The sequence below is a fragment of the Taudactylus pleione genome, unplaced genomic scaffold (genome assembly GCF_031769625.1).
Source record: "Taudactylus pleione unplaced genomic scaffold, aTauple2 ptg000418l, whole genome shotgun sequence".
NCBI lineage: Eukaryota > Metazoa > Chordata > Amphibia > Anura > Myobatrachidae > Taudactylus > Taudactylus pleione.
The window spans coordinates 680818-702893 of NW_028284820.1; the positions used below are offsets into that span (position 1 = coordinate 680818).

Here is a 22076-nt window from a genome sequence, read left to right on the forward strand (position 1 = left end):
ATACAGGGCAGTACAGTCACACTGGTGACATCACACATGGGTATACAGGGCAGTACAATCACACTGGTGACATCACACATGGTTATACAGGGCAGTACAATCACACTGATGACATCACACATGGGTATACAGGGCAGTACAGTCACACTGGTGACATCACACATGGGTATACAGGGCAGTGGAGGTGCAGTGAGGTAATATGGCTGCTCCCTACAGTTACAATCACACTGGTGACGTTACAGCATTACACATGGTTATATTACAGGGCAGGGGAAGTGCAGTCAGCGAGAATTACTGCCTGCAGTGACACAGTTCAGTTACACTCTGTGAGTGACTTGTGGCTGCTGACCTAGAAACTACAGCTCCCGTCATGCAGCGCGGCGGGCGGAAGTGACGTGCCTGACGCCAGGGGGACGGATCTATCCGGGCCTTGGCGCTCTCCTTCCTTTCGCGCCGGGCGCTGGGCTGTGTGGCGGCTCCATGTGCGCAGCTCGTCTCTAGCCCAGGACACTGACCGGGAATCAGCGCCTCTCCGCCAGCATGGACCCCAGCATACTGATCGAGGCCCTGCGGGGCACCATGGACCCGGCCCTGCGGGAGGCGGCCGAGAGGCAGCTCAACGAGGTGAGAGGCGCTGACACATGTGGGCCCGGCCTGTCACCTCCCGCTTCCCCGGTCCCCCCCATGTCTCTGCCATGTGCTCTGTGTAGTGCGCTCACATGTGCTGTGTACCAGTCCGATGTTCGCGTGTTGTATGTGTTCTGCATGCCAATAGGAGCATGGTGACATGTATGTGCTGTGCTCTGGGGGCGTTTTCACGTGTCACGTTTGACATGTGATGTCTGTACTGTTACATATGTTCCTTATGTGTATGTGAGTGCAGGGATGTGTGACAGAGCACCCGCTGACACATAGGGATCATTCTGCCTCCATCGCGTGTGCTGGGAGCCTGGGACTGTACAATATGTAATACTTATATCTCCCCCCATACCCCTCCACAGGCATTCTGTGCCTTTGGCAAATATAATACACTAGGCTCTGCCACCACTGGGGTCCTGTGGCTGTACAATATGTAATACTTATATTCCCCCCCCCCTGAGCATCCTATGATTGCTACATATGTAATACACATAGGCTCTGCCCCCATTGGGGTCCTTTGACTGTACCGTATGTAATACTTATATCCCCCCCCCCCTCCATAGGCATCCTGTGCCTTTGACAAATGGAATACACTCGGCTCTGCCACCACTGGGGTCCTGTGACTGTACCATATGTAATACTTATATCGCCCCCCCCCCCCCCCACTAGCAACCTGTGACTCACATGTAATACACATAGGCTCTGCCCCCATTGGGGTCCTGTGATTGTACCGTATGTAATACACTTATATCCCCCCCCCCCCTGGCATCCTATGACTGTCACCTATGTAATACACTTGGCTCTGCCACCACTGGGGTCCTGTGGCTGTACTTTATGTAATACTTATATCACCCCCCCTTTGCCAACTTGTGACTGTCACATATGTAATACACTTGGCTCTGCCCCCATTAGTGTCCTGTGACTGTACCGTATGTAATACACTTATATCCCCCCCCCCCCACTAGCAACCTGTGACTGTCACATATGTAATAAACTTGGCTCTGCCACCATTAGTGTCCTGTGATTGTGCCGTATGTAATACACTTATATACCCCCCCCTGGCATCCTATGACTGTCACCTATGTAATACACTTGGCTCTGCCACCACTGGGGTCCTGTGGCTGTCACATATGTAATACACATGGCTCTGCCGCCACTGGGGTCCTGTGACTGTACTGTATGAAATTCATTTGAATCCGAACCCACTGAGGTGCTATGGCTGCCACACATATAATACATTTGAGTCTGCCATCACTGGGGTCCTGGGCCTGTCGAATGTAATACATTCATATTTCATTTGTGTGGTCCTGTTAATGCCATGTAATACATTCCAGTCTGCCCCACTGATGTCCTGTATATAATAATACTTTTGGATTTTTCTCACACTGGGTTCCTGTGAATGTACTGTATGTAATACCTTTTGGTCTGCTCCCACTGGGGTCTTATGATACCGTATATAATGCATTACATTCTGCCCCCAATGGAGTCCTGTGACTCAAGTATGTAATACATCTTATGTTTTCTCTTAATGGGGTTCTAAAAGCCCCTACACAATATTTTTAACGATTTGGCTGATTCCGACACATCGGAATGACAAATCGGTAAAAATGTGTAGTGTGGGTTCGTCGGTCGCATCGCCTGATCCTTTGTACATGCAGTAAGATAAGGTGATACGGTTAACTATCCCATGCAGCGCTATGCGGGGTGCCCTAGGACAGTACTGTATGTAATACATTCACATCTGACCCCTGCTGTGGTACTGGGCCTGTATTGTATGGATATGACCCCTACTGTAGTCCTGAAATTGTACTGCATGTAATACATTCAGATCCGACCCCTGTGGTCCTGGGACTGTACTGTATGTAAATACATGTGGATCTACCCCCTCTAGGGTACCTGGACTATACTGTATGTAATACATTTGGATCTACCCCCTCTAGGGTACCGGGACTATACTGTATGTAATACATTCAGAGCCCCTACTGTGCTTCTGGGACTGTAGCCTAAATAGTGCATTCCAGACTGGTGACACTTGGGGGCCTGGCCATTTCATTGTTACTGTTACACTCTGTATAATAGTGTACAATTATGTTGCAGTGTTAATGTATTTACTTTGTATCACCTGGGATAGTGAAGTGCTGGTGTCTGCACAAGCATCCACTGAGTAAATTAATAAGTACTTTCCTGTGACTATAGGTAGATTTCTCATAACTAGATGACATATGTGAGCATGGTTAGTTGGTTGCTCTAAATTAGTTTATCCTTTAGTGGAGATGTACTAAGCCTTGAAAAGTTATAAAGTGAAGAGTGATAAAGTACCAACCAATCAGCTCCTAACTGTAATTTTTTCAAACTTGTAAAGTGACAGGAGCTGGTTGGTTGGTACTTTATCACTTTTCAAGGCTTAGTATATCTCCCCTTAGTCATCTCGCTCACTAATTATGCAGAAGTTTGCAGAGAATATATCAGTCATTCATACTAGTCTCTGCCCCAATGGAGCTTACACTCTATGGGCCTGATTCAGCAAGGATCGCTAATGCGATTACGCACGCAATCGGCTGATGTGTTCTGCGCATGCACGAAGATTCCACTGCTATCACAGTTACTACGCAGATCCATCAGAGTGATTGACTAGAAGCACCGTTTGGGGATTCTAATGGGGGAGTAGGTAGTCGGCGAAACGCAGGTCTCTGTGCGTTTCAGCGCCGTTGCAGGAGCGTGTGTAAACTAGCCACTGCGATGCCATACGGAGCTTGGGCTTCCACTGCGTGGAAGTAAGGTCAGAACTTGTGCAAGTGTGTGAGGCTGCGATGGCACTCAGTTACCAATGGTTTTCCTAAGTACGGATGTGTGCAAGGTAAAGGGAGCATCCTTATGTTATGCTGCATATGGCATTGCAATCATTACCGTATATTCGCAGTCAGACTGCGTGCATAATCGCTACTGCGTTCCTTGCTGGATCAGGCCCTATGTTCCCTATCACATGGATACTTATTCACTGGGGTTAGTTTGTCAGCAGCCAGTTAACTAACCAGTATATATTTGGAGTGTGGGAGGAAACCAATACAAATTCCACATACTGTAGATCTGCCATGCCCAGGAATTGAACCAATGACCACAGTGTGATGGGGCAATAATACTAACCACTACGCCAACCTTGCAGTCTTAATTACTGTCACCGTAACACTTGGTAAACCATTTTCTGTTTTCTAAGAAAGTGATCCACATGACCCCCATATACATACAGTGATCCCCATGACCCCACTTCGGCGGACTGCGTATACACAGAATACATGCTCTGTCTGTTGCCTTCCTTGCTTATGTGGAATTAAGTTAAACAAAATGTGTTTCTAGAGCAGATGATTAACATAGTTTCCAGTACACTTGTATGTAAATAACTTCCTGTTACAGGATCACTGTTCCGCCAGTGAATGTAAATCGTTCTATATCCATGGTAAAATGAAATGACATGCTGCCTTAAGCCGCTAGCAACCTATAGAAGGGCTTCTGATGGCTGTAATGTGCCACTAAACAAAGTTGTTAGAGGCACCAGCTTTGGGAACACTAGTGCTGAACAAGTGATGATTCCATTCATGTTTAAGGTCAGTTTCCATGTTTCAGTTCTGTAATCTGCTTTCCCTGCCGGCCAGACAGTGTGGTCAGGCTCTGGGTGCTTTGCTGGGTCATAATGCTCCTCATCTTCTCTTCCTCCTTAGTCATTTCCTGCGTATGACTCAATGTGATCATATAACAGCTGTATGTGAAGCCGGCCTCATGCTCATGTGGCTCCTGGAATACTTCTCCCAGTGCCTCATGCATAGTCACTGAGTTGCTATCCTGGATCGGTTGCATTACGGCAGCATTAAAATAGTACAATTATGGGCATTACAAAAAAAGTTGAAGAATCAGTTGCGATACTTTGTTGTGTAAAGTACATAAAATCTGCAACAGATCCTGGTCATACCAATATAGACTGCTTGTAATGTTACATTGTTTCAGTAGCTGGACAATAGTTAATTACAATTCTGAAGATGCACACCTAATCTAGTTTTCTGATTAAATCCAATAATACATGTTTGTTTTTTTGTTTAGCTATTTGTTCTGGGTCAAAGATTAGGTTTAAACTAGCAATGGCCTTAATCAAAAATGTATATATCAGCTTATTTGTAGCGGCTGTACTGCTAGTAAGAAACTTTCTAGCAGTGAATTGCAGCAATGTGCAGTCATCTCTGTAATAGCAGAATTAATCTGCTGTGTTCTGTATCATCCGTCCGGTTGCTGATGGTGCATCGTTAGAGCACAGAGGACTACAGAGCATGTCAAATGATTAGTCAGGCTGTCACTTTCTTCTGCATTCAGCAAATTCTGTATAATGTATACCTACACTGGCTTTCATGATATCCAGTTAAATGCTGCGGTCTCTTGAGATTTGGGTCGGGGTAAAGAAACGGACACTTTTGCTCCTGCGTCCCCAAGTTATTAGGGAGCCGAAACTATAGAGGTTTCTACAAAATTGCCATCGGTATTGCTATTACTAGACCCATGTCCATGTTTTTAAATCTGCATTAGATGCCGCAGATGTGACGGCCGCGTGGAAGTGCGTCTTATTTCCTGGCTAGTGTGCACCTGTAGGTGTTAGATTCTTGTAAGGTTCCGGGGGGTGTAGCAGACTTGTTCCCGAGGCATTAGGTCTCATGGTATCCTGATCTGCAGCGAGTAATGAAAGCAAAACTGTTGTGTGATAACCCATCAGTTACCTGCCTGGCGTCCGCTGCGTATGTATCTGAGCAGGTGGTCGCACAGCTGCGTTTCAGCTCTCGCCTTGTAGGTTATGTGGAAAGTGGCTGTAGGGCTGATGATGGATTGCAGACCCTGGAGACATTAACGCACTGTTCTTGGACCGAGCAACATCAAAAAGCCGATGACCTCTTAAATATGTTTATGGATCTGGACTCGAACAATCTACTGTATCATATATCGGGCAAGGATACAATGAGGAACATTACACTGTGGTTCATTAGTGTTTCCTCTGATCAGTCATTTTCACAGGTGCACAGTGGTTGTGCAATGTTTAGTTGGAACTTTTTTTTCCCCCGCATTAAATCAATATTAAACCTAATATGGCAAATGATCTTTTATATACAGCTGTGTAAGTTGTTTCAGGCAGAATAACTGCTATTATCTGTTAGCCTAAAGGTAATGCATATTTGGCATGCAGACCTCATTTGTCAGACAGAAGAGGGCTGGAGCAGAGCTTCTCCCCTGTTAGTGAATCTGTGGCACCTACTGGTAAGCCCTGGCACATCGTAGCGACACATACTTTATATGCAAGGTTCCTTACTATTACTTTGTGACGTTTGCCCCCTAAGTACCAAACTCCACATGATGGCAGGGCAGAGTTTTGTTGAACGGGGTGCAGTTGTATGTCACTGTAAGCTTACACTGGCCATAATCTGCCATATCGTGTGCATATAGACCTTCCTGGGAACGGCTGACATTACGGCATCTCATTCTGTGGGGTCCCTAATGGCCTTGTTAGTTTGAGAATGATTTGCTCTCCAGTCAGGATACCGTGCTAAGGACACTGCATCTCTGCACAATTGATTCCATAGCGGAGAGGACGCGCTCTGCGGATGGCTCTGTCCTTGACGAGCTTCCAGAATAAAAGGCGTTAATTGACTGCTGTGCGGTCAGAACTTTGTGCTTGTTCAGGTATCTGTCCTAGAGACTTCTCCGGACTGCTTCATCTCTCTACTTAAACTTTCACATCCGATTCCTCTTTACTCTCCATTAGCTGTTAATCTGCGGCATCTACCTATTGCGTTTATGGTCTGGCTTAGACACTGTATTGGACGTGAATAATTTTTTATTTAATTTTAAAATCTAAGGTCTGTTAAAATGTGCTACAATGTGCCCCCTGGTCTTCATAGCCTGTTGATTTCCGCTGGCTAAGCAAAACTCAACGAGACACTTAAAAAGTTGAATACTTGGTTGGCAATCGCACAACGGAGGTGCATCACAATTAATGCCTGCCTTCGGCAAAGCCCCTGCTGTCTCTTTGTGCTATTCTGTAACACTAGGGTAATGGGTGGGGACACATCTTAAACTTGCCTAGGAAATGTGCTGTAGATGCACTATCGGCAGAGCCGATGCTCCTACAAGTGGCACGTGAGGCTGTTGCCCTGTACAGTACATACTGAGCAATGTTTGTTTATGGAGATCTGTTAATTGGCTCATTAGCGTTGCCTCCTGTGCTGCTGCTCTGGCTTCTGATGATGAAACGTCATCTTGATGACTCAGCACAGCGGAGAGCTGGACTGACCTCCCCTACATCAGACTTACCTAATGGCCAAAACACCCCCTGCCCAATAAGGAGCAGTATTCCTGTTGAAGCAATCATTGTGTAACGTCTCGTGCCTGTAGAAGGCTGTGATTTCTGTGCATCTCTCGCAATACTGGGATGTTCATGGGCATTTGTTTTAGTTGTACCAAGATCATTCTTGCACTGTTTGGACATGTTTTGTCCTCTACAGCCGTGGTGCTTAATGTCTATATATATATATATATATATATTTTATGGGTGCCCAAATGTCACTTAACTTCAAAAGAGCCTATAATTAGTCAATGCTAGTGTTCATTCTAGCACCCTGCACCTGTCACATCCTGTGCGGTTCTTCTTTCCTGCCTGGGGTGCCGCGCTCTGCTCTGGTGCTTCTAGCACACTCAGCTGATACAGCAAACTGCTGAGATACAGACCAGTGTGTGCTAGAAGCACCAGGGCAGAGAGCGGCACCCCAGGCAAGAGGAACTACACGAGCTGTGACAAGTGCAGGGTGCTAGAAAACACTAGTGCACCTTGCTTGGTTTCAAGACTACCATGTTGCCCGCCTCTGATCTTTATGTGCTATGACATAAGATATGATAGGTAAAATGTTCACACATAGCAGTCTTCAAGTACCCCCAACAGATCATGTTTTCTGGATTTCTTTAATCATGCACAGGTGAGTTAATCTCTTTTGCTCAGTCAGTTTTTATCCCACCTTTTCCACAGATAGAGATCCTGAAAACATGAGCTGTTGGGGCTACTTGAGGGCTGGAAATGAGTACACTGATATTGCACAATATGGCAAACTGGGGACACAATGATCCCCAAAGTCCAATGATGGGGCAGTTCAGTTGTGTTGTCAGTGCACATGAGTCCTAATACATATAGACCATGTGGTCTCTGGTGTCCTTTGGGCCGTTGGTGGCCCCCCTGCTTCCCTGATGGTACTACAGACTGTTGATGACATGGCATTTGGTTGGTAATCCCCTAGAGCTGTATCTCCTGCAGTCTCCTGATCTCTCGTTATATTCAGTCAGACACAAACCAGGCTACACACAGTGTGCTGCAATGTTGTCTCTCCCTGGGCCATCTCCTAGAAACAAGCGAGTCCTGTCCTTTCTGTCTCGCTGACTCACCTTTTCTTTTATTTCCTAGTCCCATAAGTCTGTGAACTTCGTGTCAACCTTGCTGCAGATCACCATGTCTGAGCAACTGGATTTACCTGTACGACAAGCAGGCAAGTATACATGTGTGCTTTGTTTACCTGCCTCCAGTGCTGCCAAACGCCTTCATTCCCAGACCAGCCAATTGTTCTAAGTGTGTACAGACCATTGCACTGCAGGTTTTACTAGATTTGGGGTAACCTGGATTTAATGTGTAGTTATAATTGTCAAAACTGCACCTGTAAGTGACCAACTCTTTAGTGCCCTGTGTCTGATTCTGCCAACTCTTGCAAGGCATGGTGGGATCTGTAGTTCAGCAATACCTGGGGGGGACGGTTATTGCCCACCCCTGGTCTAGATAGAAAGTCAGTAGGTCGACATGGTTGAAAGGATCAAAGATCAACTCAGAAAAGGTTGACGCTTTTTTTTTAGATGGGGGTGGGCACCTGGCACTAGGGGGAGGATTAGGCTGAGCATTAGGGTCAAATTAAAGACGACATTTTGACCCTGACCGTCTGATGTCGACCTATTGACTATCTAGACACTGTCTATCTTTCAATTCACATTCCGCAGCTAACATGCTGTAAGGCATAGATTCTGGGTTAATGGCATTTAACTATGCGATTATCCCGCGCAGTAAGCCCTGTGGGTGCGTTTAATGTGAATTTCTGTTCACACCCTCCTGAGACTCGAACAGATCTGCGTTACGTGCGCCCTCTGATCTTACTGTGGGCAGTAATTGAATAGCGTCGGGCTCAAACCGTGAACTAAAAAGCTGTTGCAAGTCCCGCGGCTTAGTGTCCTGGTTTTCCGTTTTAAATTCAACACTGAGAGCGATTCAATTGTTATCATGGCTCCGATGTAATGGATGCCCAACTGAGCAAATAAATTGTTGCTGTGCTTGGGTGCGGATAGCCATGGGAGCATACATTTCTGCTTACACCCTCCTGAGGTAGCCAGCAGAAATGTCCGCTAATTGCGTGGTTTCTGCGCTCCCATGGACAAGACTTCAGACAGGTTTGGTCATTTTACGTGGCTAAAACCAGTCTAATTGGGTGTGACAAACGCAATAAAAATCCCAATTAAATATCCCCCCCGACAGATGAGGCGTGACTGGGTGTGCAAATACAATTGAATCGCCCCCTTAATGTGAAATGGGCAACTGAGCAGCTATTCCCCCATTTCTAAAGTTTAAGGTGGGCTGACTCAATGAACCAATTATCCTTTAATAAACATACCCACAGGGTTTTGTATGCTATAGTTGCCCGTAATAAATGGTGCATGTGAGAGATGTTGCAAATCCCTAAACTCTCTCTGGTAGAAAATAAGTTGAACAACAGCTTGTTGACTGTCATTTTTGGGGGACTTGTAACGTTCCTCCTACAGAGCGAGCCAGTGCCTGGTGATTGTCACTGAGTTCTTCTCACACTGTATATTTCTGTGAAAACGTTATTGGTAGTACTTAGTTTTCTTCTTTCTGTACAATGGTACATTTTCCTTTGGAGTCAGGACAGTTCTGTTCAAGTTGCGTGTTTTATTCTATGTACTTAGAGCACCGTGGCAGCGATGAGCCAAGCATGTAATGTGCGCTCTTACACGTGATGACAATCTCCAGCTGAGACTGACACTATACAACCTTTTCCCTGTGCAGGTGTTATTTATTTAAAGAATATGATCACTCAGTATTGGCCGGATCGTGAAGTGACCCCCGGTGAAGTACCCACTCATACTATTCCCGAGGAAGATCGTCACTGTATACGAGAAAACATTGTAGAGGCCATTATCCAGTCCCCAGAGCTGATCAGGTGAGGGGCACATTGTGTGCGCGTCGGCTGCAGTTTCTGCTAAGCCCATAAGTACTGCTACAAGGCAGGCTTCTTTTCTGTTGCTTTATTGTAACAGGAAATGGAAAATGTTACAAATATATATATATAATTTTTTTTTTTAAAGGGGTAGTGTACGCCAGCTGCATTGCACTCGCTAATGCAATTGTCCAGGCGAAGCTGTGCACGTGGGGTGTCACATGACTCCCATTTACTCCTGGGACAAAGTCCTCTGGGTAATCTGAAATACTTAGATGTGGACAGAGGTTTCCAAACCCTTTAACTGTCACGTATTGTCCAGGGAAACTCCATGGGCCGTATTCAGTTAGCGCGCCAAAAAACAGGCGAAAATGGCCACAGGCGAAAAAAACTGGAGAAAAGCTTTCTCCATTCCAGACCAGGTGAAGAAAAAAAAAAAGCAAAATCCCTATTTTTGTCTAAAAGAAACCTTTGGACCTCCCGCCCCCCCTAATGATAAATTACCTCCCCAAAAAATTTGTAAGCTGCGCACTTTGCTGAAAAATGGACACACAAATTTTGGGTGTAAAAAAAAAAAAAAACTGTTGAAAATGGTTTGTGTATTCAGTCTGATATTTCGGGAGATGTGTGAAGTATTGTAAACATCGCACGCTATCGCAGCAGGCGGCTTTTTACGGGTTTTAAAATTGCATTTGTACGACACGAAAAAATACTTGCACCCAATTTAACGTACCCCCAATTTACGTGGAACAGTAATTTCCTAGAAAAAAAATAGCTTCCTATCATTTTCAACAGTTTTTTTTTTTTTTTTTTTTTTTTTTTTGTCCCATCCAAAATTGCGCGGTCGTTTTTTGCCAAAGTGTGCAACTTTAATTTTCTTTTGGGGGGGGTGGGGGGAGTAATTTATCATTAGGGTGGGTGTCCAAAGGGTTTTGAAAGAAATCCCAACATTTTTAGCCAAAAATAAGGATTTTGCATTTTTTTTTCCGCCTGGGATGGAGAAAACTTATCTTTCGTTTTTATTCACCAATTGCGTTTTTGCCTGTTTTTTGGCGAAAATATCAGTTTTTATTTGGCGGGAAAACGTCCGTTTTCGCCGCTAATTGAATACAGCCCAATATTGTAAATGATATTCTTTTTGGGGATTTACTGGTCTAAGATTCTGCTCTGATTTGTTTGTGACTTTTATTCCAAAGACACATGTATTGCTTAATTTTGTATTATCTAATGTCTCTATGAACTGGAGACTGAAGCGTTTGTGTAAATATTGGTTACTTGTCTTTGCTGTGTTTTTATTTATCCTGCTGTATCATTTCCTATCCTCCTGCATCCCAGAGTCCAGCTTACCACCTGTATCCATCACATCATCAAACACGATTACCCAAACCGCTGGACTGCAGTTGTGGAGAAGATTGGCTTTTATCTGCAGTCTGATAACAGTGCCTGCTGGCTGGGGATCCTGCTGTGTCTTTACCAGCTGGTGAAGAACTATGAGTAAGTGGATACAAGCCTTTTTTGGGTACCCGGTATGGGAACCGGCGTCTCTCCGTGTGAGAAACCTGTTTAATTACCAGGCCAAATGTTCCCCTAAATGGGATATAATAAACTGGGGTTCTCTCTGGTCACATAGCTAATGGCTGCCGGCTCACATATAAGACCCATTGCACTTGTAACCAGGGCGGCTGGACTGTATCATACACAGAATTTGTAGTTTCTATGATTCTTTTATGATACTTAGCCTTTACCTGTGTGCACACCTTGTCATGTCCCAGTAAGGGGTGCTCTAGTAGGGTTTATAGGAGTTTGGGGTTTGTATTCAGCGTTGGCTGTCGGCACACTTCATCTATTTAGCTGATACCGGTAGTTCTCCCTTTCAGTCCTCTGCGGTAGTAGCCATCGTTCGCTTGTTACATCCACTTTAGGTCCTTGGGATGTGTATTGCCCGCGCAGGAGCGCACCCCCAGATTTAAATCGTCCTTTGAGAAAATATAAACCTGAAGAGGCCATGATGAATGGTAGTATGTAAACTATGCACTACCATTTAATCTCAGTGATTCTTCCCTGCCTAATGGGGCTTTATGTATGGAATCCATGTGGTGGTGGTGGTAGTACAGGGCTGTTCCCACTCGCCAGCTATTAGCTAGTATGATTTATCATTTAGGATTGGGTGAGGGTATCAAGTAAAAATGGATGTCAGGAAGGAGGGATGAAGAGATGAGCGAGGCTGATCTGTGTACCTACAAATCTATAGCCCTGCTGGTGGGCACATGTCCTTGTCTTGGATCGAGCTTCCGCTTGTGGAGTCCGTTACATAGTGCTTGTGCTGTGGTTTACCCCAGGTACAAGAAACCAGAGGAGAGGAGTCCCCTCATTGCGGCTATGCAGCACTTTCTGCCCATGCTGAGGGAACGATTTATCCGTCTGCTTCCTGAGCCCTCAGAGCAGTCTGTCCTCATCCAAAAACAGATCTTCAAGATCTTCTACGCCCTCGTGCAGGTGAGTGACTATTCTCCAGCCACGTGCTGCGCCTAATGGTCATAGGGCATCTGCCTGCTGCTGGATGGTAGCAGTACCTTCTACAGGTAACGTTCACCCAGGATAGTCTGAGCCCCACAGGACTTTAATTGCACACGCTTTTCCTTACATTGCAGTATACGTTGCCCCTGGAGCTTATTAATCAGCCTAATCTGGCTGAATGGATCGAGATCCTGAAAACTGTTGTGGATCGGGATGTCCCTGCAGTGAGTATCTCCGCGAAGCGTTTCATGTCTATTTTGTCACAAAATTAAGCAATGAGGTATTTTGTACGTGTTGTGTGTGTGTGTGTGATTTCCTAATTTGACACCTACCCTCATATCTATCCATGGTATAATGCACTATGCCGTGGGCACTGCAATACACCCCCATATCTTAGCAATCATACGTGTTCTTTTATACTCCATCCGCAACTTTTTTGGAGAAATAGAGTGTCTTTGGCCTCGTTCACCCTGCAGTGGACGTGGCAGTAAGAAAGGAAGCGGTGGCAGTTACCTGTTCTCAATACAAGCAGCTGAAGGGTGGCAAAGATGACATGGAGGGTCCTGCCCAGTGCATTGACTTCCTCACCCACCCTTCCGTCCTGTTCACTTTGCTTTCTTCTCTCTGTTAGGAGACCCTCCAGGTTGATGAGGATGATCGGCCAGAGCTGCCTTGGTGGAAGTGTAAGAAATGGGCTCTGCACATTCTGGCCAGGCTGTTTGAGAGGTAAGTGTTCTTGCATGGGGTGTGGGAGAGGGGCACCGTTGGAGTGGAAGATGGGGTTATATCCGATGCAGGCAGAGAGGTTGGAAAGCACTGGCTTAGAGCGGAGAGCGGTTGTTTGAAGGGCCCTCTGCAAAAAAGCTAACAGAACTTTGTCTACTTGATAACAGCTGGTAGAAGGTAATTAGCATTGACCCGGGGGGGCGGGCGGACAGTCTTCCTAGCTGTTTAGTCTTTGTATGGCTTCCAGGAAATACATACATTCCTTTAGAGCTGTTTAAATTGAATGTTTGTATAAGATTTATAAATGTGAATATTAAGTATTTAACCTGGTTCCATATTGTAAAAGTTTCCTCCCTTCACATCTGGTTCTAGGTATGGCAGTCCTGGCAATGTCTCCAAGGAGTACAATGAGTTTGCAGAAGTTTTTCTGAAGGCGTTTGCTGTTGGTGTTCAACAGGTATGTGTCAAACCTAAACGATTCTGAATTTCTATATACCCAAAGCATGTTCTCCTGGTATATTGTATCAGGCCTGTATTTAGCAGAAGGTAAATACTAGGGAAGATCATGGGCTGTTATACATTTGGTGGCATATGAATGGGAAGCTACATGGTAGTGCAAGTTTATAAGTTATGTACTAATTGCCTGCACTGCTGTTATCTCATTGTGATACATGTGTGGCCTACATTGTCATATGTGTGCATGACCACATGGGGACTGTCCATTTTTTTGGGCTTGTTCCAATGAGTGGGTGGCAGTTCTGGATTGCACTATGAAGAGTATAATCTAGAGGCACATCATTACAGTTTGATGTTTCTTGGGGAAATTTAATAGTCTGGGACTTTCATACATTGGCGAGATTCCAGTGAGTCTGCTTGATATAAAGTGGCAATCATTTAGAAAGGTGAAACCAACTGGCTTAGCCTTTTAAATGCTTGACTCAAAGGATCGAGCAGACTCACTGAAAATCAGTGTTGCCTGTAAGTTGCATTTCCTCCTTTTGTCTCTAGTATAGAGAGGTTTGCTTTGATTTTTTGCTCTGCTTTTCTGTGTCTATTATGTCTGGTAAAGCAGTAGCTTCAGAGATGAGCACAGTGTCAGGCTGTATCTGGTAAAGCATTGACTGCAGGGGTTGTGTGCACAGCGCCAGTCTGTGTCTAGTGAAGCGGGGATCTGTGCACAGTGTCAGGCTGTGACTAGTGAAGCGGTGGCTGCAGGGATGTGTGCACAGTGTCAGGCTGTGACTAGTGAAGCAGTGGCTGCAGGGATGTGTGCACAGTGTCAGGCTGTGATTAGTGAAGCAGTGGCTGCAGGGATGTGTGCACAGTGTCAGGCTGTGACTAGTGAAGCAGTGGCTGCAGGGATGTGTGCACAGTGTCATGCTGTGACTAGTGAAGCAGTGGCTGCAGGGATGTGTGCACAGTGTCAGGCTGTGACCAGTGAAGCAGTGGCTGCAGGGATGTGTGCACAGTGTCAGTCTGTGACTAGTGAAGCAGTGGCTGCAGGGATGTGTACACAGTGTCAGGCTGTGACTAGTGAAGTAGTGGCTGCAGGGATGTGTGCACAGTGTCAGGCTGTGACTAGTGAAGCGGTGGCTGCAGGGATGTGTGCATAGTGTCAGGCTGTGACTAGTGAAGCAGTGGCTGCAGGGATGTGTGCACAGTGTCAGGCTGTGACTAGTGAAGCAGTGGCTGCAGGGATGTGTGCACAGTGTCAGGCTGCAGGGATGTGCAGGGATGTGTGCACAGTGTCAGGCTGTGAGTAGTGAAGCAGTGGCTGCAGGGATGTGTGCACAGTGTCAGGCTGTGTGACTAGTGAAGCAGTGGCTGCAGGGATGTGTGCACAGTGTCAGGCTGTGTGACTAGTGAAGCAGTGGCTGCAGGGATGTGTGCATAGTGTCAGGCTGTGTGACTAGTGAAGCAGTGGCTGCAGGGATGTGTGCACAGTGTCAGGCTGTGACTAGTGAAGCAGTGGCTGCAGGGATGTGTGCACAGTGTCAGGCTGTGACTAGTGAAGCAGTGGCTGCAGGGATGTGTGCACAGTGTCAGGCTGTGTGACTAGTGAAGCAGTGGCTGCAGGGATGTGTGCACAGTGTCAGGCTGTGACTAGTGAAGCAGTGGCTGCAGGGATGTGTGCGCAGTGTCAGGCTGTGACTAGTGAAGCAGTGGCTGCAGGGATGTGTGCGCAGTGTCAGGCTGTGACTATTGAAGCAGTGGCTGCAGGGATGTGTGCGCAGTGTCAGGCTGTGACTAGTGAAGCAGTGGCTGCAGGGATGTGTGCACAGTGCCAGTCTGTGTCTAGTAGAGCAGCTTGTCAGCGTCTTGCTGGCTGACTGCTCCACTCACACAAATCCTGCGGCCATAGAGTAACATGAGATCATAGTACTGGTCTAGCGTTGTCTGCAGGACACTCCCACCGCTGGCCAGCCTCCAAACTCTCAGATATCTGGATTGTAGATATGTCTAGTAGTCCAGGACCTTACTACAAGGTCAGAGTTGAAATCTTTATTACAGGTAGATAAATGGCTTAAGCAAACTTTTGGTGTACAGTACATAGGTTACTGCTACGTAAGGATCAAATAAAGAACATTAGCATTATATTTGCCCCGGAGTCTAACAAGCTCTAGGGCTACATAGGGGTACATTATGTGGATGTTATCAGTGATTTACGTTCTATGTGCAGGTCCTGCTGAAAGTCCTGTACCAGTATAAAGAAAAACAGTATATGGCTCCTCGCGTACTGCAACAAACGCTTAACTATCTCAACCAAGGAGTTTCCCACGCACTTACCTGGAAGAGCTTAAAGCCCCACATCCAGGTGAGTGTCAGCAGGAACCCTGGCTCTTTATACTCCTGGCATGGTGGGGGTTCCTGGTGTTTGCCAGAGCAGTGACTGTACAGCTTCATGTGTCCCCTATACACACCAGCACGGTTCAGGGGAAAGTGAGGACATTGGCGACAGCTGCTGGCCGTGTGATGTTTAACTCTATCTTACCGTCTGTGTCTTCAAGTACATTAGCTTCAGTTTTGTTCTAGCTTGTAAGACCCTGATCATCCGCTGACTTCTAGCCGCTAAATGTAGGGTGTTCACTCTTCTATCCAGGGCATAATTCAGGACGTCATTTTCCCACTAATGTGTTACACTGATTCGGACGAAGAGCTCTGGCAGGAGGACCCCTATGAATACATCCGTATGAAATTCGGTAAGAACAGTTTAATGGATGGGAACCTTTATGTTCACTACACTGTACCTTTTGGTTATATACCCTAGTGGTATGTCTGATCATGCACGGTGGGGCTGCTGTATACTTGCAGTGACAGGTGGCATGTAGGACAAGGATTTGGTGTCCACCTTTTTGTGTCATTGTTCCAACGGCAGCAGATTTGAATTATACGGTGAAAATGGTTATCGCCAACCGTAGCACCAGAACCCCCTCCCCCTGCAGTAAGCGATCATGCTATGTAGCCCTGTATGTAAGGCTGTATGCGTGTTCCATGTAAAGCTGGTCTAAACCTTTTTTTCTTTCTTTTAGACGTGTTTGAAGATTTTATCTCCCCCACCACCGCAGCACAGACGCTGCTCTTCACCTCCTGCAGTAAAAGGAAAGAGGTGCGTACATAGTGTGTCTGTGTTACAGCTCTTCTTACTGGTTTATCTTCCTTTGCTAATAGTTTGACTAGTTTTTTTCCATGTGAATGATTCTATTATTCACCCTTAGACTGCTTACGTTTAACGTAGGGCAAATCAGATGTTGAAGCAGGTGGCATAAGGAGTTCCCCTTCTGGGTGGGGGAGGTGCTGGGACATTGATGTTGAAAGTCCCTCCCATCCTATGGTACCGCTAGCACCAGTTTCAGTTTGTCTTCTGTGACCATTCTAAAGCTTGTGCACGGCGTCCTGAATGTACCAAAGTATAGTATTCATGGGGCACAGATCAATTACGTTTCTAAAAGTCTGTCTGCATGTGCCCGTTACATCACCCGCACTCTGACCTAAGGAGATGTATGAAGCCGCCTAAAGACTGGACTAGTGGAGAAGTTCCCCATCTAGCCAGCAGTTATCAAGTACATTCTGTAACTTCAGAAGTAGAAGCTGATCTGTTGTTTAAGGGTAACTTCTCCGCTCATTAGGAGGCTTGTCGGGTCTCCCACATAGACTGGTAACTCATGCTTACCTACCTTCATGCCATCTGATTTACCTGGCACCGCCATTCACTGTGTTCATTGTCACATCCTGGTTAGTGCACAAGTGCGTCTTATGTGAACATATCGCGGGATCTTTAGGGGGAGATGTACAAGCCTTGGAGAGAGATGATGTAGTTGTGCAAAGCAACCAATCGGCTTCTGTCATTTATCTAGCACAGTCTATGGGGCTCGATTCAATTAAACACAAATTAAATAGCGCCGGGAAGGAGCTCCCAGAGCTATTCAATTCTGCGCGCTGTTAAAGATTTCTTCTGGAGGGATGCGAGCAGAAATCCGATGCTGTTTTCTGCCCTTGGCGCCGCGGAAACAGCATCGCGCCGGGCAGTTTAGTCTGGAGAATGACCGTTCTCACGAATAAACATGTTTAAGGCAAGAGGGGCGCGAGAACGGGCATTCTCCGACCTAACAGCGCACAGAATTGAATAGTCTCCTATGAAATGACAAATGCTGATCGGTTACTTTGGGCAACTTCTCTTTATTTCTCTCTAAGGTTTGATAAATCTCCCCTTTAGTGTGAGTCACCAGTATCTGTGTAACTGGAAAATGTTTTTGGAAATCTTTTTTTTTTTTTTTTTTTTAATTGATTCTGAAGCATAATAAGAAAAGAATAATATACAATACATTGTAAGTTGGACATGAAATACAATAGTTCAATCTCATTTAGAATAAGTAAAAATTAATGAATGAAGGACACACCGTGCAAGCAAAAAGAATAGTCTATCAAACAAGGGGGGTGTATTATCCACTAGCCTCTAAGTACCTTGAGCTAAATGAAAAACACTTGGTAATTATTGAGTCTGTGTAGGGAGTATAGAAATGTAGCTCTCCCAAACCTCAAAAAATTTCGCTACACCTTGGGGTAAATTTACTAAAGTGAGTTTTTAGAAGTGATGTTGCCCATAGCAACCAATCAGATTGTAGCTATTATCTTCTAAAAGGTGCTAGTTAAATGTTAAGGAGAATCTTATTGGTTGCTATGGGCAACATCACTTTTAAAACTCCCTTCTAAAAACTCTCACTTTAGTAAATTTACCCCCTAGACTCCTTCGCTAAAGAAGCCTCCAACCAGTCAATACGAAATGGATAATATAAGAAGCATGGCTAGGTTTTTGGCGTTCTGGGTAAATAACAAAAAACTTAAATGAAATACATGTAATATACATTGGTACTTTTAAAAAAAATAAAATAATATATATTATATTATATTTCCGTACTAGAAGGAGCTGTTTCTATTTAAAGCAGATTGAGGATTAAACTATTGTCTCTGTGTAATGTCCCCCCCCCCTTATGTTTACTGTATATCCCCCACAATGCATTAGATTGAGACCACTCGCCCTTTGTTTGATTTAGGTCTTGCAGAAGACTATGGGATTCTGTTACCAGATTTTAACCGAGCCAGCTGCAGATCCTCGCAAGAAAGATGGTGCCCTCCATATGATTGGGTCCTTGGCAGAGATTTTACTGAAGGTACGGGTAATGGAACTGGCAATATCGCAGGTCAGCTTGAAGTTGAATCTCCTTAGCAGGATAATCGATGTATAATTGTCTACCACGTAATTGCAGAGGTTTTATTAAAGCGGCAACACAATTTCTCCATTCATTGTTTCTCCTTCATCCACTAGGGGACACTGGAGTTCAAGACAGTGGGGTATAGACGGTGGTAGAGTAGAGCCTGGCACTTTAAATAATTCAGAAGTGTGACTGGCTCCTCCCCCTCTATGCCCCATCAGCCCCAGTTTTAGAAATGTGCCCGAGAAGAGCCGGTCACATAGGGCTGAGCTCCAGCCCACACTTAGTAATTTTACTTTTATTTTAACTTTTATTTATTTTCATAGCTTCAACAAGCATTGAGGACAGGCTGACAGAGTGCTGCGTCTGTCAGCCTGCTACATGGAGGCATCAGGAGACCCGCCACCACTAATAAAGAGTGCGTGTCCGGGTCCCAGGCACCCTGGCAGTAGCTCAGGGAGGGACACGCCACAGTTTAATATAGAAGCTGTGTCCGTGCTTCCCCATGCCTAGCCGCAGTCCTGATGCCAGCAGCTGGTAAGTATAGCTCTGTTCCCCTGACTAGCGTGGGACTGAGTTAGATCTGCGGCCCCTCCGCCCCCTCCCAGGCTCATACAGTCCTGGATTCCTGGTATAACGCCGCTAGCGTTATTACAAGGGGCGGAGCTACCGCGCATATAGCGCGGATACCCATCAAGGGAGACTGTTCAGACAGTCTAATTACATAGGTGCGCTGTGCAATGCCTTTCTACGAGCTGCTGGCGCATCTCTTAACATCCCTGCACTGCTGAGTCAGCGCTGGCTCACTTAAAAGAGTCTGACAGCGCTGTGTTTGACTGCTGCCGATGTGATCTCCTCCTCCCTCTGCTCTATGCCATAGTGGTGAGCAGCAGGGGTTAGTTTATTGCCGGTTAAGACCGGATGCAATAGCGCCGGGGCTCTACTCCCGGCAGTGAGGGGGCGTGGCTTAGGTCCGGCAGCCGTTACTGCTCCCTCTCAGTTGGCGCGCACTACAGCGCAGGCATATGCAGAGACTGTCACTGTACAGAATACAGGCAGTCTGTAACTTTGCAGAGGCAGCTGTTTGCAGTGCAGGGAGAGGGTAGAAGTTTGTGCCTGAAGATGCTGCACTCACTGTACCGCTGCTGGAGTTAGTTCCAAGCACATTTGTCTACCTATGACATAATGCAATATGGGTAGCTTTGTATACATGCCTACATGAGTTAAGTGTATGTATAAGTATATATGTGTATATATATATATATATGGGGCTTTCCTGCTTATATATACTGTCTGTTAAAACCAGTTTTGTTCTATTGATGTTTCCAATGAAAGAACTGTTAATAAATATATAGATGAAGAGGACCTATGTGTATAGTCTCCCCTGTGCATAGCTGTAGAATCTAGATAGAACCTAGTTTGGTCTCTATTATAGTACAATGCTGAGGCATACTGAGCTGTTTACAAATTATGCACGCAGTGTAGCAGTTTTCCTGCTTACTTAGTCACGCAGCGGCATGGTCCATATAGAACTTGGCTCATTTCTGTAGTTCCTATATGGTGGTCAGATAATGTACTTATATTCTGTAGGGGAGAGCACTTCAAAACTGTCGACTCCACAACTATCCTATCTGCTGCCCTATGTCATTGTGATGTCACTGTGTAGAGATAGTTGCGACTATTTTACAATTGTCTATCTCAAGATGGCTGCTGTTTGATTAAGAAATTAATCAGTACTCACTAATGTCAGATGTTATTGACGCAGTACCTCTACAACCCGCCGCCACTATTATAGAGTGAGTGTCTGGACCCCTGACACTAGCTCAGGGAGGAACATGCCGCAGCCTAATACAGAGGCTGTGTCCATGTCACTTTGCCCTCCGCATGACAAATATGCCTGTATTCGTTAAATATAATGCAGTATACTTCATTGACCTGAGGTCGTCCTTTTGATCCCCACTTTGAAAAGGTGGGTTCAACTGGAGCTCAAATGGCTCACCTGATAAGGCAAGGACAGAAGGCTCCCAGGATCTATACCAGTCTGGGACAGCATGCTGCTAAAATATCAGGCCTACAGAGGACACACAGCACATCAGCAGTCTCCCTGCGTGGAGGTAAGCCACAGTTCATACTTACCTGGCAGGGGAGATACCATGATCACAAAGGTGGTTATCTCAGGGCGAGGCGCATCCATTGCACCATGGGTGTGCTGACCCCCGATGATTTCTCAAAATGCGGAAATCTCGACTGCATAATTTGTGGAAGTGGGGGACTGCGTTCACGTTTTCTCCTGGATAATTATCGTTATCTGTGACCTTGTATGAGGGTACATGTATGCGATATGTGTATATATGTGTATGTATATGTGTATGTATGTATGTATGTGTATATATATATATATATATATATATATATTCTACTTCAGGGTCCATAGGGGGTCCACAGGGTTGACCTTGGGGTATAGGTTGGGAACCAAATCCGGGCACCACGCAGTTAAAGCTTTTAGCTCCCAGGATGCACTTGGGTCCACTCTCCCTATAACCCCACCCCCAGCCAGAGGCACCTCAGTTTAAGTTGTGCCCGGCCGGAGTCGGGTCACCGTTTAGTGCAGTGGGGAGCTGATTAGCAGCCCCTAAGCTTTATTTTTTCTGAAGGACAGAGTTTTTTATTTTTCCTTTGGATTCTTCAGAGCGGCAGCGTCAGACTGTCCATAGGACGTCTAAGCTGCCGCTCCGTCACCCCGCTGGCGCTGAGACGCCAGTACAGATCTGGGGATCTCAGCGGGACCCCAGAGTCTGTACTAGCCGGACTCTGCGGGCGCCCAGGACTGCTGCCGGATTCACGGGGAGCAGGTAAGGCGCGGGTCACCGCTTGCGGTGATCCGCGCATTTGAAATGCAGTCCTGTGCCTCCGGTCTCTGGGGACAGACCGGAGGCGCCGGCAGTGGCGGCGGGCCCCCCATACCCCGTGTGTCCACTAGACCACCAGGGACTTAGTGTTCGGTGCAGGGAGCCGGCGTCCCGGGGGTTAATAGCCGGCCAGGGGAGACAGCCTTCCCTGTTACAGCGGCTCCTCCCCTCAGCTCAGCGCGCCTTTCAGTATCTATAGTCTGGCGTCGCTGAGCTGCTTCCTCCGCGGGCCACGCTTCTTCTGAGGTCTCCAGCGGCCATTTTCTCTGTGGTGCAGCAGAAAT

At 46.1% G+C, this 22076-nt stretch overlaps 1 protein-coding gene and 2 non-coding genes across 3 annotated transcripts in view; all 3 read left to right on the forward strand.

Moving 5' to 3' along the window:
• Positions 1–400: 400 nt before the first annotated feature.
• The window catches only part of IPO7 (importin 7), a 74180-nt gene continuing 52504 nt past the window's right edge, over positions 401–22076 (forward strand). The window contains exons 1-12 of the mRNA XM_088447106.1: positions 401–624; positions 8120–8201; positions 9779–9932; positions 11265–11423; positions 12269–12425; positions 12581–12670; positions 13078–13172; positions 13545–13629; positions 15853–15987; positions 16273–16372; positions 16703–16779; positions 18725–18841. Coding sequence (XP_088303232.1) covers positions 541–624; positions 8120–8201; positions 9779–9932; positions 11265–11423; positions 12269–12425; positions 12581–12670; positions 13078–13172; positions 13545–13629; positions 15853–15987; positions 16273–16372; positions 16703–16779; positions 18725–18841 — 1335 coding nt within the window. The 5' untranslated portion in view covers positions 401–540. The remainder of the gene's footprint in view (positions 625–8119; positions 8202–9778; positions 9933–11264; positions 11424–12268; positions 12426–12580; positions 12671–13077; positions 13173–13544; positions 13630–15852; positions 15988–16272; positions 16373–16702; positions 16780–18724; positions 18842–22076) is intronic.
• On the forward strand, positions 15437–15617 carry LOC148506231 (small nucleolar RNA SNORA23). The gene has a single exon (XR_015869806.1). It is a non-coding gene; the product is annotated as a small nucleolar RNA SNORA23 (small nucleolar RNA).
• LOC148506232 (U1 spliceosomal RNA) lies at positions 21012–21176 on the forward strand. Its single transcript, XR_015869805.1, has one exon. It is a non-coding gene; the product is annotated as a U1 spliceosomal RNA (small nuclear RNA).